This window comes from Pinus tabuliformis, chromosome 8 (assembly GCF_031772625.1).
Source record: "Pinus tabuliformis cultivar Carrire ecotype Pingquan chromosome 8, CPIR1, whole genome shotgun sequence".
NCBI lineage: Eukaryota > Viridiplantae > Streptophyta > Pinopsida > Pinales > Pinaceae > Pinus > Pinus tabuliformis.
The window spans coordinates 743,551,645-743,569,782 of NC_142294.1; the positions used below are offsets into that span (position 1 = coordinate 743,551,645).

At 34.0% G+C, this 18,138-nt stretch overlaps 1 protein-coding gene across 1 annotated transcript; it reads left to right on the top strand.

Annotated features, from left to right (window-relative positions):
• Nucleotides 1-3,258: 3,258 nt before the first annotated feature.
• Nucleotides 3,259-4,044, top strand: LOC149237716 (uncharacterized). The gene has a single exon (XM_089369362.1). It carries the CDS (start codon nucleotides 3,259-3,261, stop codon nucleotides 4,042-4,044), a length of 786 nt encoding a protein of 261 aa, XP_089225488.1.
• The last annotated feature ends 14,094 nt before the right edge of the window (nucleotides 4,045-18,138 follow it).

Below are 18,138 nucleotides of genomic sequence, written 5' to 3' on the forward strand. Positions count from 1 at the left end.
GTCATATCTTTCTTGTGGGAGGTTCTAGGTTCGAGCTCATAGACTTTCACATTTGGCAATTTGTTATAACAAAGGTTTAAATTTAGTGCTTGGTGAAGGTTTCAGCAGGTATATGGCTAGCACAATGGTTATGTTCATTTTTTGGTAACTTGGTGGGAGCTCAGTGATTCGACTCATGTTGACTCCATTTTGGGTCGAGCAACACTTTATATAGAAGTTCCACACATATGTTATTGAGTACCATCGAGTGGTCCAATGGCCACTAATGTGGTTTCCCTCATCAATATTAGCAGTTTGATTCACTTCTTGACCTTTCTGCAACTACTTGATGGAACCTTCCTAGCCAATCGAAGACTTCCACATGGCAGCTTATGGTTGGGCCACATCCTTCTACCTACTCAACACTACCAAAATTGGCTTGTTAAGTTGGATGCCACATCAGTCTTCCGTGTCATTAGCCCATGTCGTGTGTCACCTTCTGATTGGGCCACCTATCTACCATGTTGGAATAATCATTCTGCCATGTCAACAATATGTCATCTAGCACATTAGAGCCAAGTCATGTTTCGTATGGTAAACTACCATGTGTCCAATGTTTTTTCTCCCACATGTTCTGTATGAATGCCACTTATCACTCTATATGGTTTCCACATGTCCTTTAAGGGACTGTCGTGTGGCACACCTCTAACCCCATTTTTGCTTGTTTTACAAAAACTTGAAAACATGATATTTTCCTCATATATAGTTTGTTTAAGTCCATTCAAGTGGCGTTATAAAGTTCTTGTTGAGCTCTATGCAATGGAAACCATTGCATCAAGTTTTGAGACCTTCGAATTTTGATATATTCTGGATTCTCTAGTATCAACTTCTGAGACAATACTTCCCAACGATGATAGAGCCATTGAGGTAGGTCTCACCTTCCATCTTCTTAAGGACATTCTAGGACTTATCTCCAAGAAAATATAAACAAGTCTAGTTGAGGCCTTACAGTAGTTTAGAATCTCTGAAAATACTAATTATCTTGAATCATGATTGAAGTAAGTATCTTCTAAGCAAGGGAGGATCAAAGGAGTAAGCTTCGACAAACATCGATTGGATAAGTTTCACAACTGTGTGGTCCCTCTTGGTATGCTGTTGTCTAATGATGAAATTGACTCTTCTTCCATTACATTACATGGTCTAGATGGGTACAACAAAGAGTGAGAGCGAGGGAGCTCAGTCAAATCAGTGCTTGTAGTAATCCAAGGTAATCCTCAACAGGTTATGTTGAATCAGAATTATGGAGCAATGGAGCAAACAAGAGAAATGAAATGATGAATTAAGCAATGAAATGGACTAATAAAGAGAGTGGAACATTTTGTCATATTAATTTATTAACAATAAAGTTCATAACATATAAAATTAAGGTTTCAAGTTAATCAGAATCTTCTATTAAAAACAACAAAGAAAAATATTTAGAAAAAATTAAATCTCTCTTATCCACCTTTTTTTCCTTAAATTAAATTAAAATTATAAAAACGTCATTACAATATCAAACACTTATTACCAAATAATATTTTTTTTAAAATATCATTATTATATAAAAATCTATTTATAACATTACTTTTTTAATTGTATATCATTTCTCACACTATGTTCTCAAATCATCATAACTATGTACTCACATACCTATTATAAAATATGTAAGGGGAAATTATTAAATTATCACAATAAAAATGAAACATGTATGTGTTTTAAGCTTCATAACATTAAATCGAGAATCATTTTAAAAGTATCTCACTTTTGAAGTATAAGATTTGTTCCTTCCACAAATGAGAAATGGAAAATTAATAAAACTATTTGGATAAAAAATTACTTGCTATCAATCTATAAGGTTATTTAAAAGAATCTTATAGTGATTTGATATCTATTTTTTTTTAAGGTCACAACCAAGCTAGACACCAAATTGGTGTATGAGATCCCCTTGTTTGTGGGACAAGGGGGGACCCGCTTCCGCGCAGCAATTTGACAGCTAAGTCTATGAAGGCATACATACTCTACCTCCTCTGGTTTTGAACTTGTGACCTCTTAGGAAGAAACACATGCTCTTAACCATTAGGTGATATTTTAGTTTTTTTAGCATAGAAATTGATACGATGAAAGATGATATTAATTAATAAAATTAGATACGTTGATATGATGGCAGTAATCCCGAAAAAAAAATAGAAAATTAACAAGGTGATTCAAATTGATACTATGAAAGATGATATTAATTAATAAAATTAAATATGTTGATATGATGGCTGTAATCCTGGAAAAAGGAAAAATTCAATTTTTTCCCTGATATATTCAGTTGGTTATTGCATCAAGAAGTTTTTTATAATTTAACAGGAGATGTGTAAATGTAATATAAGAAAGTTTTTCAATATTATAAATTTAATATGTTTATAATAATATATATATATATATATATATATATATATATATATATATATATATATATATATATATATATATATATATATATATATATATATATAATCATGGCGAGATGAGATCTACATCGATTGATCACACTCCATCTATTATTTAATTTAAACTTCATTGTTTAATCGAGTATGGATGGCCATAGAGTAGATACCTTCTTATAAAGACGGGTAAACAAGCTAGCTTCTTACACAGGATTGGTAATTACTGTTTCAAATATATTGACCAACAAATATTTCATTGCATTCATTGTAATATAGTTGGCAAAATAGTCGAGTATTTCTCTTGCAATAACTGTTGACAATTGGGAGCAATTGTCTCCAAGTTGGTTCTCCGTAATTCAAGTTCCTGATTTATCTTTGTTACTCTGATTCCTGATTTGTCTCTATCTCTGCCACTGGCTGATCCCTAATTTGCTTTTGCTACTGGCTGTACAAATAGACAAGAATCACTCCTGAAAAATTGGCTGTACAGACTCCTGTGATTGTATCAGTTTCCTTATTCTAGGCCTAAACTATAGGATCTGAAGTGTATACAGCGGCTATTTATGCCGAACAAGTATGAGTAAAAATAATGAATTGAAGCCTTTCATAAAACTTCCTTGTTTTTGACTTGGTATCAGAGCCAGAGTTCTTCACCTCTGTGCCTGAATTCTCATATACCCCTCGCATCATGACTAAGGATCAACCTGAATCATCTTTTGTACCAGTCATTCATGTTCAATCAGAAAACCCCAGTTTCACCACCAATATCATCCTTACCGAAGTTAATTATGATTTCTGGTCCCAAATCATGGAAATGCAGATTGCAGGGCATGAGAAGCTTAAATACCTTACAGGTAAAACACGTATTTTGCAGGTTACTAATGCTGCCTATGCAAAATGGTATGCTGAAAATCAAAACGTCAAAGGATGGTTGCTGACTTCCATATCACTAGAGATTATGAAGCGTTATCTTAGACTGTCTACTGCACGTGAAATCTGGACTGCTCTTGCTAAAGCTTTCTATGATGGATCAGATGAATCACAACTCTTTGCACTGAATCAACGAGCATTCTCCACCAAACAGGTTGGTCATTCTCTTTCCACCTATTATGGTGATCTAGTAGAAATCTTCCAAGAACTAGATCATCGTGATAGGATTGTCATGAAGGATCCCAAAGATGTTGTCGCCTATAAAAAATCAATTGAGAGACTGTGGGTGCATATCTTCTTGAATGGACTAGATGCAGACTTTGAACAAATTCGAGGTGAGATTCTCAGGAAAGACCCTGCACTCGATCTTGAAGCAACTTATGCATATGTTCGTCATGATGTCGTTCATCGAGCTACACTTCAAGGTGAACCTGAACACTCTGAATATGCTACTATGGTGGCTTGTCGGGGCAAGCCTTACCAATCGCAAAAAATAGAGCACACTTCTGGTCCGTCGAATCACACAACTGACCAAAATCGGTCATCTGGATCACAAAATCATAGCTATGAAATAGGAGCTACAAAATTAGAACGTGTATGTACTCACTGTGGAGAAACCGGGCATACAAAGTCACGTTGCTATGAAATAATTGGATATCCATAATGGTGGGATCCTGCCAAGGCACCTCGCAAGCGAAATTCAAAGTCAAATCATCATGCTTCTGTTGTTGTGGCTGAGCCCTCCACCAACACCAGTACTACTGAGGAAGCCTCTTCTTTCATTGCTACTGTTGGGAATGTTGGTAAGTCTCTTCATACCTCTGTCCCAATTAATCATAGTGAATGGATAATTGATTCAGGTGCCATATATCACATGACCTTTGGTGGTAAACATATTCAGTCCATGAAATCCTCAGATCATCATATAGTGTCCACAGCGAATGGTACTCCCTCTCCCGTGGTTGGAGAAGTTTCAGTTCCTCTTAACCAAAATTTGAATTTGGAGTTTGTTCTAGATGTTCCTTATCTTTCATAACTTATTGTCTGTTTCTCAAATAACCCTCACTTTGAACTATATTGTGATATTTTGGCCTAACCTTTGTGTTTTTAAGGACATTCGAACTCAAAAGACAATTGGTTATGGTACTAGGAGAGGAAAGCTCTACTATCTTGATCTACTGCCGGCAAGCTCCAATCAGTTGGCTCAAGTTTTCTCAGCTAATAAGACTGACAACACTTAGTGCATAGGCTAAATCTAGCTGAGTATGTGCAAGATACATTAATCTTCCAACCAGTCTCTGATAGCGCTCCTTGTTAGCAGGAACTTGGTTTGGGTGCATACCTAGCTTTAGATTTTCTTCCATAGGGGTACTAGCTGGACTACATCCTGTCATGCCAGTTTCCTCCAATAAGTCTAAGACATATTTCTGTTGTGACAAAAAAATACCTTTCTTTGATCTTGACACTTCAATTCCAAGGAAATACTTCAATTTCCCAAGAGCCTTCATTTCAAACTCACAGGCAAGTTGCTCTTGCAGTGCTTTCCTTTCTTCAGGATCATCTCCAATTACTATCATATCATCAATGTACACAATGAGGGTTGTGATTCGTTCTCCATTATGTTTCAAGAAGAGAGCGTGATCTGAGTTACTTTGCTTGTAACCAATAGACCTCATAAAGCTAGTGAACCTTCCAAACCACGCTCTAGGAGACTGCTTCAAGCCATGTAAAGATTTTTTCAATCTACAGACCTGTTTATTGCCTTTAGTCTGCAGGTTACAGCCAGGGGGCAATTCCATATATACTTCTTTTTGGAGATCTCCATGCAAAAATGCATTCTTTACATCGAATTGATGTAAAGGCCAGTCAAAATTCACTGCAAGAGATAATAAAATATGGACTGTATTAATTTTGGCCACTGGTGCGAATGTCTCCATATAATCAATTCCATATGTTTGAGTATATCCCTTGGCGACAAGTCTTGCCTTGAACCGTTCTATGGTTCCATCAACTTTGTATTTAATGGAGAATACCCACCTACATCCAACAGGTATCTTCCCTTCAGGCAAGTCAACAACTTCCCACGTTGAATTCTTTTGAAGAGACTTCATTTCTTCATTCATCGCCTCCCTCCATCTAGGATCTTTCAAAGCTTCCTGCACACTGTTAGGAATAGCTACAACAGATAATTGATTCACAAATGCCTTACTCTCATTTGACAGTCTATGGTAGGATACATAATTGCTTATGGGATACTTAGATTTGGAGTTGAGAACAGGTTCATAGTTAACTTTGGGTTTCCCTCTTGTGACTCGATCTGGTAATTTTTTTAATTGAGGTTCAGATTCAGAGTTTACCTGAGACTCGGGCATGGAATCGGCTGGAGAAGAAGTATATATGGAATTTCCCCCTGGCTGTAACCTACAGACTAAAGGCAATAAATAGGTTTTTAGATTGAAAAAATCTTTATATGGCTTGAAGCAGTCTCCTAGAGCGTGGTTTGGAAGGTTCACTAGCTTTATGAGGTCTATTAGTTACAAGCAAAGTAACTCAAATCACACTTTCTTCTTGAAACACAATGGAGAACAAATCACAGCCCTCATTGTGTACGTTGATGATATGATAGTAACTGGAGATGATCCTGAAGAAAGGAAAGCACTGCAAGAGCAGCTTGCCTGTGAGTTTGAAATGAAGGATCTTGGGAAATTGAAGTATTTCCTTGGAATTGAAGTGTCAAGATCAAAGAAAGGTATTTTTCTGTCACAATGGAAATATGTCTTAGACTTATTGAAGGAAACTGGCATGACAGGATGTAGTCCAGCTAATACCCCTATGGAAGAAAATTTAAAGCTAGGTGTGCACCCAAACCAAGTTCCTTCTAACAAGGAGCACTATCAGAGATTGGTTGGAAGATTAATGTATCTTGCACATACTCGACTGGATTTAGCCTATGCACTAAGTGTTGTCAGTCAATTCATGCACTCCCCAAGTGAAGAACATATGAATGCTGTCATCCGGATCTTACGCTATTTGAAGTCATCTCTAGGAAAGGGAATTTTATTCATAAAAGGTGATAGCCTGGATGTTAAAGGTTATACAGATTCTGATTGGGCTGGGTCAATTAAGGATAAACGTTCTACATCAGGCTACTTTACTTTTGTAGGAGGAAATCTGGTTACTTGGCGAAGTAAAAAACAAGAGGTAGTTGCTAGATCCAGTGCTGAGGCCGAATACAGAGGAATGGCTAAGGCAATATGTGAATTGTTGTGGATCAGAAATCTGTTGCAGGATTTACATATGAAGCAAGTCAATCCTATGAAGTCATACTATGATAACAAGGCAGCATGTGATATTGCTCATAATCTAGTTCAACATGATCGAACTAAGCATGTTGAGGTTGACAGGCATTTTATCAAGGAGAAACTAGAAGCAAAGTTGATTGAAGTTCCTCATGTTTGATCTCAAGACCAGCTTGCTGATATGCTAACCAAAGCAGTGTCAAACCAAGCATTTAATGGCTGTCTCAACAAACTTGGCATGAGTGACATCTACTTACCAACTTGAGGGGGAGTGTTGACAATTGGGAGCAATTGTCTCCAAGTTGGTTCTCCGTAATTCAAGTTCCTGATTTATCTCTGTTACTCTGATTCCTGATTTGTCTTTGTCTCTGCCACTGAATGATCCCTAATTTGTCTCTGCCACTGGCTGATCCCTAATTTGTCTCTGCCACTGGCTGTACAGATAGACGAGAATCACTCCTGAAAAATTGGCTGTACAGACTCCTGTGATTGTATCAATTTCCTTATTCTAGGCCTAAACTATAGGATCTGAAGTGTATACAGCGGCTATTTATGCCGAACAAGTATGAGTAAAAATAATGAATTGAAGCCTTTCATAAAACTTCCTTATTTTTTACTATAACCACTCTCAAAAAGCATTGCCTTCTATACTTTTCTATAATTGATTAATACACATCAGACCACATAAGGAATGTAATGACAAAGAAAAACAATGGCTACAAAAGCATTTGAAAATAATTTAACATCATGACTTTACAAAAATATTTGAAATAATTTTTAGTGGATTTTGTAATGGTAATGTTTTTTTTGTTTTCTTACTTTTTTTTAATGGGAGGTGTTTTAATATATATATATAGTATAAGAAATATGTGTAAGTATAATGTAAGAAAGTGTGTTAATATTTTTAAATGTCAGTTTAATATGTTTATAATAATCAAATTAATATATATGTATATATGTCAGTGAAATATTTAAGAAATTTTAAATGGAATGATAATGAGGATAAAGATAAGTTTGGAATCCATTGTGGTAGTTGTATCTTGGTCATGAGATACGGATGTGACGGTATCTGAGCCATATTTAAGTGATATATTTAGCTTTTTGTGTGGAAGAGGAGGGCCTTTGTTGATATTAATTACTAGGCTTTGACAACAATCATTTTTCTTTTTCTTTTTCATTTGATAGATCCATGGTTAAGCTTATTTGTTGAAGAGGGAGAGAAGGGGAGGTAAGTAGAAAGACATATAGAGAGAAAGGTGGACAGAGAGAGGGGGAGTGATAAGGGAGAGATGGAGAGAGAGTAAGGGAGAGAGAAGAGAGAGATAGACAGATATATATATATATATATGGAGAGATAATGTGTATATTTGGGGTGAGATAGAGAGACAAGAGAGGAGAGAGATGGAGATAGAGGTATAGATAGAGGAGGAGCGAGCAAAGAAGAGAGAGAGAGTATAATGCATTGATTTATAATTTTATTTAAAGCTTGCACTAGATGCATTAGTGTAGATATTGATTTCTCATTTAATATAACTAGATGTATGATGTACATTAATTTCAAAGTAATTAAATTAATATTGTGCATTGGATTTAGTGTAAGTACAAAATATTATTAACGAGTGCATTGATTTTTGTGTTACAATAATTCAACCATAAATAAAATTTGTTTTTCATCTTAAATAAAATGTTCATTTACCTGAAATGTTTTCTTCTTCAGAGTGTAAACTATTTGTGATTGATTATATTCTTATTATTCCCATTTTCTATCATTCAACATTGTTAGTCACTTTGCATTTAAACAAGGTAATAGAAAAAACTACAATTGAAACTTATTTGGGTTTAACACCCCATAAGTCACAATCTTGGAGAGCAAGAGAGACAAGGTATGATGTTTACTACAACATCCTGAGTTAAATATTTAAATGATCTACAGTGTCAACTGTGGTTGCCAACTAATAGGTGTGACAATAAGAAGAAAATAGTTTGAGATTAACCACAATGAAGCCTATTTATAATTTACTACATTCTTATTATTCACATTTTCTATCATTCAACATTGTTACATTGTCACTTTGCTTTCAAAAAAATTATTTTATCATTTTTCATAATCCAAGTTATTAACAATCAAATTAAAATGACCATATTAATCTTAGACATATTTAGCATATTTAAAATGATCATAATAGCATATTTAAAATTATCATAATAGGTAAATGTTAAATAAATTTTCTATAAACCACTAAAACAGACATAGATCTATGTTATCCTTGGATCTATCTAGTAATAATAAAGATCAAATGTTTCAATGTGCAAACCTTTACTCAAATTTTACTCTCAATAAAAAAATTTGTACCTTAGAGATTTGATCCCTCTTGATTTTCACCCTTTATTAAAATATTCCCAATCTACTTCCCATTAAATAAAAATTCATTGAGTCTACTTGCATTAAAAATGATGTTAAATGAATATGGTTGTTTATCTTGTATAAGTGACTTTCCTCTTTGGAAGCTTTTATTTCATTAAAAAAGGAAAGGAGACATTATTGAGGAATTCGCTACTCATGTGTTTTGCTTTCTCGTAGAGAATAAACTAACAAAAGGAATGTGTGCACAGCCTTTGAAAGAAAAAACTTAGACTTGATTTGTAATCAAAGACCGTTGAACATAACAATAATATAATCTATCATGTGTTCTCTACTCGATTTATTTGACATAATTGACATATGGTGACACTAAGGAAGGTCTCAAGCTGTAAAAGAAATCTTAAACAGTATTTATTTTAAGATCATTTAGTTTGGAATTTGAAAAGATGGTGACACTAAGGAAGAGCTTAAACAGTAAAAGAAATCTTAAACAGTATTTACTTCAATAGCATTTAGTTTGGAATTTGAGAAGAATTTGATAAGGAAAATTGTTCCAGCTAGAAAATGTAATGACAGCATGTTGCCATGTCTAAAATGAAATCATCGAAAATGCACTTCAGCCACAAAATGATGTGACGTGGACAATCCAGAGATGTGACGTTGACAATCCAGAGATTAAGTAGAGTTTTTCGGTACAAATTACATAAGAAACATAATTTCAAGTCTAAGTTACTAATTATACAACGCCTTCAGATAAAGCCACCCGACTGCTAGTTATACAATGGCAACAGATAGTCTTTTATTTAAGCAAAAAGAAATTATGCCTTCATGCTTTCAAACGTGGATTTCCTATTGGAATCTGAATCTGAATCCGAATCTAACTGTGTATCATAGACATATATTTGGATGAGGTGTGCAATAAATTAATGAAAAGAGAGGAATGATATAATTATGAGGCGCCCCTGTTGATCATTTCCATGTAGCGGACAAGAGAATCTTCCTTCTGCAGCCTCATCTCGGTATGGAATTTGTCAATGAACGCCTCCACCCGTTTGTTCAGTTCATCCACCCCAACATGAGAACTTTCCCTCTTCAAGCTTCCCCCGGGCCTCCTTACTCCACTACACGGGAGCGCTGGAGATCCTTCTTCATTGCCCCGCCTGACAGAAAGGGAAGAATGATCGTTTCTTGATTCATCCGGGTTGTTGGTGCTTGGACGGAGATGCCTCGTAAGAGGGGGATGACGCCCCTCTGTGATTTTTTTCCACACCGATTCAAATGTTTCCTCCTTGTGTTTCTGGCTCACCCGTAGAGATTTGCAGGCGCTTTCCTGCACGTTCACCTTTCGACGAGTGAAACGAGCAGAAGCCAACATTTTATTCGACTGATCATCGGCACTTGCGATACCCACAGCAGGTCTCCATGCCGGTGCTTCTAAAGAATTCGTGCCTTTTTCCACTTCCAACAAGCGGGTCGTATATCCACTCTCCATTACTTCAGCTTCTTCACAGTCATTCTGAATCGTTTCATTCTCAGATTCCAGGGCCGAGTCCTCGCGGCATCCGCTGATTTCCTGGACTAATTCCGAGAAACGGCGATGGTGGTCCAGCTCCTGGGGTTCGTGATCGTGCGATTGATTCCGAGCCGGAAAGCCGCCGGAATTGGCGAATATGGCGAGAATGATGCAGTTCAACAGGAAAAACAAATGTGGCGGAGTCAGCCAGCCAGAGAACGAATCCCGCGCCCACGAAACGGTCACCGCCACAAAGTGATGTAGCGAAGGAAACAGCGGCTTCGATACAAACGGAGCAGAAGCTACGGCCACAGCCGCCACTACGAATGAAACTCTGTAATAGTGGAGGCGGATGATTTCTTCCTCGCCGCTACCTCCACACAATACATGAAAACCTGCAAATCAATAGAAAGCAGATGGAGTAGATATAATGGAAAGATGAAGAGTAATAGCAAAATAAAGGATGGGGAATCAATGGCAGAAGGGGTTGTATAAGTATATGAGTTCATTGAGGAGAGCGGAAGCAACGACAATAATAGTAATAATAAATAAATTGGTTGTAAATGGGTAATTTTTTTATAAAAAACAAAAAATTTAATTATAATTAGTTAATAATTTCTATATAATGACAAATTGTAAAACAAAAAGAAGATAACTTCTATTTTAAAAATAATTATAAAATAGTAAATTCTTTGTAAATTGGTAACTCTTATACAAAAACAAAAACCATAACTTTTATATGGGAAAAAAATTTAGTTAGTAATTTCTATATAATGACCAATTGCAAAAAAAAATAAAAAAAAATTATATTTTAAAAATAATTATAAAATAGTAAATTCTTTGCAAATTGGTAACTCTTATAAAATAAAAATAAAAACCATAACTTCTATATGGGAAAAAATTATAAAATGACAAATTTAAGTCTTAAATGGATAACTCCTATAAAAAAAAAAATAGAAAAATGATAAATCAATATTAGAAAAAATTATAAAAGATATAAAATGGTAAACTTCCAAATCCACAACTTCTATACAAAAAAAATAGAAAAACAGTAATTTCTATATTACAAAAAATTATAAAATGGCAAAATTGAGTTTACAATGGATAAGGCTTATGAAAAAATAGAAAAAAAAGGATAAATCCAATAATAAAAAATAGAAAATGGAAGCCTTAGTTGCACTTGCAAATGCATAACTGATATACAAAAGAATAGAAAAACGACAACTTCTATATTATAAAAAATTATAAAGATAAGTTTGCACTTGTGAATAAAAAAAATAGAAAAACAGTGACTTCTATATTACAAAAAAATATAAAATAAGAAATTACAGTTACCTAAGATAAGTGTGCACTTGTGAATAAAATAAATGATAGTAAAGGTAAGTTTCGCTTAGAGTAATAATTAAATTACATGAAAAAGCAATAAAATAGTAATAAAGGTAAGTTTACACTTGTGAATAGAATAGAAAGTAAATTTACATTTTAAATTTTATGTATAAAATAATAAAATAATAAATAACATGTAAAAATTATGTAGTTACAAATGGTATAGTAAGATTGGTATGCTTAGTAAATTTGCATGCTACATGTTTTATTAAAAAACAATAAACTAAATTTACATGTTCAATTTTATATTAAAGTTTGGTAGAAAATTATAAAGTTTGCACTTGTATATTTTTTTCCATATTAAATTTAAATTATGACAGAGAAGGTAAGTTCTATTTTTTTAAAATTGCAATGAAACTAGTTTACCAACTAATCTTGTTTTTTTGGAAACCTTCTACAAGTAATGAGAATTAACATGAAATTATGTCTTAATGTAGTAGAAAAATATACTTAGAAATTATAATTAAAAACATATTCCCTTCCATAAAGAATTATTGGTCAAATTAGTAGCAAAATAGAGTTAGAATTAAGAATTTGTTCTCTTCAACAAAGTATTTTGGATCAATGCATCTACTAAACACTTTGGAATACAAGGAATTGTAAGTTTTATATTAAAAAAATGCAAATATATTTAAATCACATTTTTGTTTTTATTCTCATGATTTTTTTTATGATATCCATTACTAGGTTGGAGTATAGTGATTACGTGGATTGCATTCCATTGCAAAACAAGGATCAATGGTGTGGAATTCAAATAGAGGGGCTCATTTTCCGTAGTCAACCACAAAGGTTGGGCACTACCACATATTGTGTAGTAAATTTGGATAAGATAGGACACATAACAAATTGAAATTAAATGAAAACTATTATTTGTTATTTGTGATCAAATAGTTTGTCTTAGTTGTTAATAGACATGTAAATATTAATTTCCTTGTATCTATCCAATTATCACTCCAGTAATAGTTTTGAAATTGTTCCTCGCCATATTTGCAATTTTCTACTAGATTCCTAGGAATTAATGTGTTTTAGTTTCACATGGACTACCATGTTTTTAATTCAATTATAAGTAATCTCATAAGTAGGCTTCTATGCATTGTCTCTTTTGTATTCTCTATAGTTTGAAAATTTTTGTTTTTAAAAATATGTAAAAATATAGTTCAATGAATTTGAATGATTTTTTTTCTTGCGAACAGGATACTTGGAGACCCTCTAAAGGAAATTGATGGCACCTAGATCGAAACTTCTTGAATGGAAATATCTTGAAAGAAAAAATGATGGAAAAAATTATTACAAGTTCTGCAACAATACTTGTGGGACACTAGTGACTCGAGCAAGAGATCATTTGCTTGGCATTGTGGGTAGAACTAGTGGAGGAGTGGAAACATGTACTAAAATTGATAAAGATGTGAAGAAAAGTTTAAGTGAAGAAGTCAATGCTCATAAGCAAGGAAAGGTAGTCCAAGAAGCAAGAAAAAAAAGAACACAAGATACACTCATGGGAAGAGAAAATGTTATTAACTCAACACCAAGCTCTTTCCCACCATTTGTGGCATCTACAACATCTTCTATGCCATATGGATCACAAAGAGAACCTACTTCACCAAACGTTGATCCAACACAACAAATATTGGAGAAAGCTTGGAAGCCATTGGAGCGAAATGAGGTAGATGATGCAGTTTATGATTTTTTTCATTGGTTGTAATATCTCTTTCAACATTATCAAAAGCCCATTATTTCATGATATGTTAAAAAAGATCAACCATTTTGGTCCCTCATATGTTCCTCCCAGCTATGAAAGTATTAGGACCAAAGGAATTGATAGGAGCAAACAAAGAATAGAGGAAAGAGTTAAACCAATATGAGATTCATGGGCTATTTTTGGATGTACTTTAGTTAGTGATGGTTGGACTGATTGCTAGTCTAAACCTCTTGTGAACACGCTTGCTTGTTGTCCTCAGGGAGTGATCCATTTGTCTACTATTGATTGTATGGACAAAACAAAGACTGCTAAATATTTATTTCCGATACTAAAGGACACCAAATTATCTATAGGAGAGGCCAACATAGTCCAAGTTGTCACTGATAATGCATCCAATTGTGTTCATGCTGGTGAGCTATTGATGGAGCATTTCCCTAATTTTTTTTGGACACCTTATGCAACACATTGTATTGATCTAACCCTTCATGACATTGGTAAAATAGGTTGGGTGCAAGTAAATATATCTCAAGCAAGGCAACTGGTCAAATTCATTCTTAACCACTGATTGAGTTTGAGTATATTTAGAAAATACAAAACCAAGAATCTACTGAGACCAGGTGACACTAGATTTGCCACCCATTTTATTGCACTGCAAAGGGTGGTAGAGCAAAAAGCTGCATTACGATCATTTGTATGCAATGAAGAGTGGGTGAAATCTCCTTTGTCAAGGTCAGAAGGTGGTAAACTAATAGAGAAAACAATCTTCAATGAAATGTTTTGGTCATGTGCAGAAAAAAACATCTCTATTTGTGAGCCTATTGGACAAATATTGAGGATGGTGGATTCTAATGTTGCATGTATGGGTTTTGTATATGAAGGCATGGATAGGGTAAGAGAATACATATCATTGATATGTAAGAATGATAATTTAGTATATAATCCAATATGGAGAATTGTGGGAAAAAGGTGGTGTATGTTGCATACGCCATTACAAGCTGCGGGGCTTTTTTTAGCACCTAATTACTTTCACGTTCCTAAGGATAGAGATATCATGGAGGGATTTTATAATTGCATGGAGAGGATGTATCATGATCCTGAGATACAATATCAAATACAAATACAATCAATATCATATAGGCAAGGGACTGGTCATGCTTTCACTACAGCTAGGGCACTACGAGATATGCACCATCTAGAGGTCACCCCTACTCAATGGTGGTTTCTCCATGGATATGAGACACCTCAACTACAAACATTTGCAGTCAAGGTGTTGAGTCAGGTATGTAGGCATCATAATTATTTATACTTTGTATGTATATTTGCAAATTATTCCATGTAAATTATTATACTAATATAATATTATTTTCATGTAAAAAAATAGGTCACTAGTGCATCAGCATGTGAAAGGAGTTGGAGCACTCATGAGTTCATCCATAGTAAGAAAAGAAACCATTTAGGAGCTAGCAAATTGGCAGATTTGGCTAGCATTCATTGCAATTTACACTTGTGGCTGAAATCTTTGGAGGGGAAGAAAACAACTTCAAATATAGTATGACAGGTTCCCCCTATTTTTAATGCACTAGTGCAACCTCACAAGCACCAATTGTGGGATCGTCTTCTATGTCCACACATCACATCAATGAGAATGATGTCTTGCTCAAAGATATTCTAGATGAGAGTGCTAGTAGTGATAATGCCTCTCTCATGAGTGAATACACTGATGTGGATGAGGACAATGGAGATGAGATGACCTACACACCTTAAGATAATTTTGGCCCTTCATTTACGGTAATGACCATAAATTTTTTATTTCTATTAGCATTTTGTATAAGAACATAAGTCTTAAACTATGTTTTAACTTTTTGACATTTTATGATTGAATTGTTCTAGTTTGACATATTATGATTCTTAGTTACTTTTATTGCATTGTTTTATAAGGTTTAAAGGTGTTTATTTTATAAGTAACATTGTTTTTTAACTATAATACAAAATGAGCATGAACTAAATGATCTAAATTCGTATTTGAATCTTAAATTAGATATCATTGTTGTTGTATTTCAAGAAGATTCTCTAGAATTTTGTAGGTATCTACAAAAAAAGACCCTTTAAGAGCTGTATCAATGTTTGTAGATGGCATGTACATTTTCAAATAGATCTATTTAGTGATTTAGACATAAATTTAATGGTATTTAGGGATCACTTAAATCATAATTTTAATATCCAATATCTCAATTTTTACATTGAACTCTAGTTTTGTGTGTGGTGACTCATATTATTAGATTTTACTTTTACATGTTTTTCTAGTCTGCAATAATAATTAATTTGATGCATTTTGATCTTCATTATTTCTAAGCCGTTTTAGAGAGAAGGGGTCTATAACATTTTAAATAGGAGAAATTAACGTTGGAAATAAGTAAACATAAATATACTTGGTAGAGAAAGATTTAATGAATTTTCATATAATGATTGTTTAAAAAAAATAAAAATTAAGTATGTGTAAGATGTATAATGTCAATTTTTTTCCGTATTGAATTTTATAGGGTCAAATTTTTTCCGTATCGAATCGAATTCGAATTCAAATTTGGTAACTATGCCCTAAACAACTCCTATGTAAAATGGTATCAAAACAATTCCACAACCTCCCTAAACAACTCCTATGTAATTTCGTATGAAGGAAGAGGACGATGAAGATAAAGCAAAGGACGTGTTTGCGTCATTTCCATGGAATGTGCACATAATAATCCTTTTTGTCTTCTGTTGTTATGGTCCACTAAGCTCACATGGAAAAAGCGTTAGCCTCATATCAAGTCAAATAATTGGTGGTCAATCGATTTTGTTTTCAGACTCCAACCTGCAATTGCTCCCTTAGAGCCGGGTGGTGCCTAACGAAGAGTGTTTGCATGGATAAACATCAACATTTAATTGTTTTGCTTTTGATGTTTCGCTTTTGCCGTTAAATTTGACATTTAAATGTTGTTGAAATTATGGTCCCTAGAACTCACACTTTACATGGCACCTACCAAAAAACTTTGTCAGACAAAACTGCTACTTCAAATCTGATGCCACCCAATAAGCCTGCATCTTCAATTCTACATTTGACTTTACCAAACCTCAATCCAATGGTTTTCAAGCTATTGACGCAACAAATATTAATGACAATATATACTTTCTTTTACAATGAGTAAAAATAATAATAATTTAAAATAAAAATATAATTTCAATAATTTTTATGTTTTTTTTTTTTTTTAATTAACAATCTGAGATATATCATGATGTAAGTGTTTTGATATTTATCAATATTTACTAATCATTTAATTTATATGGTTGTGTTAGTAACCTTAGTGTTTTGATATTTATCAATATTTACCAATTATTTAATTTATAGGGTTGTGTTAGTAACCCTAACGTTTTGATATTTATCAACATTTACCAATCATTTAATTTATATGGCTATGTTAGTAACCCTAGTGGCCTACATAGCCATGGGGTTACCTCAATTTGTCAAGTTCCAGTTGCTAAAATACCTCACCAATGGGAGGTCATGAGGTCAATTCTCCTCGACGCCCTTGGGGTCAAGATTTTCTAATAAGCTAGTGGGATGTGATCCTTTCAAGTTGATCTGCCCAGATATTTCCTCTGGAAAATAACCCTCGTGGCCTACAACCTTGTCATCCACAACGTAAACAAAAACCTGCACAATATGTCATATTACATCACTACCCATAACCATAAAAATTCTTCTCACATATTGCACGATCCGATAGGGATGGTGATATGTTGACAAGATTTGAGAGAATGACTTTTGTTGTTTAGATCATTGGAGATATAATTTCTCCCAATGGCCCGAAAACTAGATACCACGATGAGAACATGTGACACTTTTTCATTTCTTTCAAGTTTTTTGGACATTGGCCAAAACCATTTTCATTGTGGCCTGAAAGGTGCCCATCTAAACCCAAACCCAAAGATAACAATGTGGCCTTCACATGGACTCTTAATCCTAGACACCATACCATGACATCATTGGGGTTTTCTGCTGTGATTCCACACCCTCACCAAGCACAAAATTCTTGTTGGGATTAACCCTAAAATTCAACAGTAATGATTCCTCATCACTGTCTTTCATTAAATGCACACCCAAACAGTGGGTTTTATCTGTATTATTTATGTAACCACAAACCTATCATTATGTCTACTATTGTCATCACTTGGTTTATCTATAAGATATTGTATATGGGCATCTATTCTTCCATTTCATTCTCCAATTTCATTAGTGCTTGGGGAATATTTATCACTCAATTAATCCTTTGGGAAATCATCTACACTTGTCAAAATTCCAATATCATTATTCTTTATAATGGCTTGTATTTTGGAAACTCGTTGATGTCTATGGCTCTGAGGCTTAGGAGAATCAAGATATGATTTTATCCAAAATTATGGAACTAAGTTATCAAGGGTTGTAGGATCACGATGTGTTGGAAACTTGACTATACTAAGAA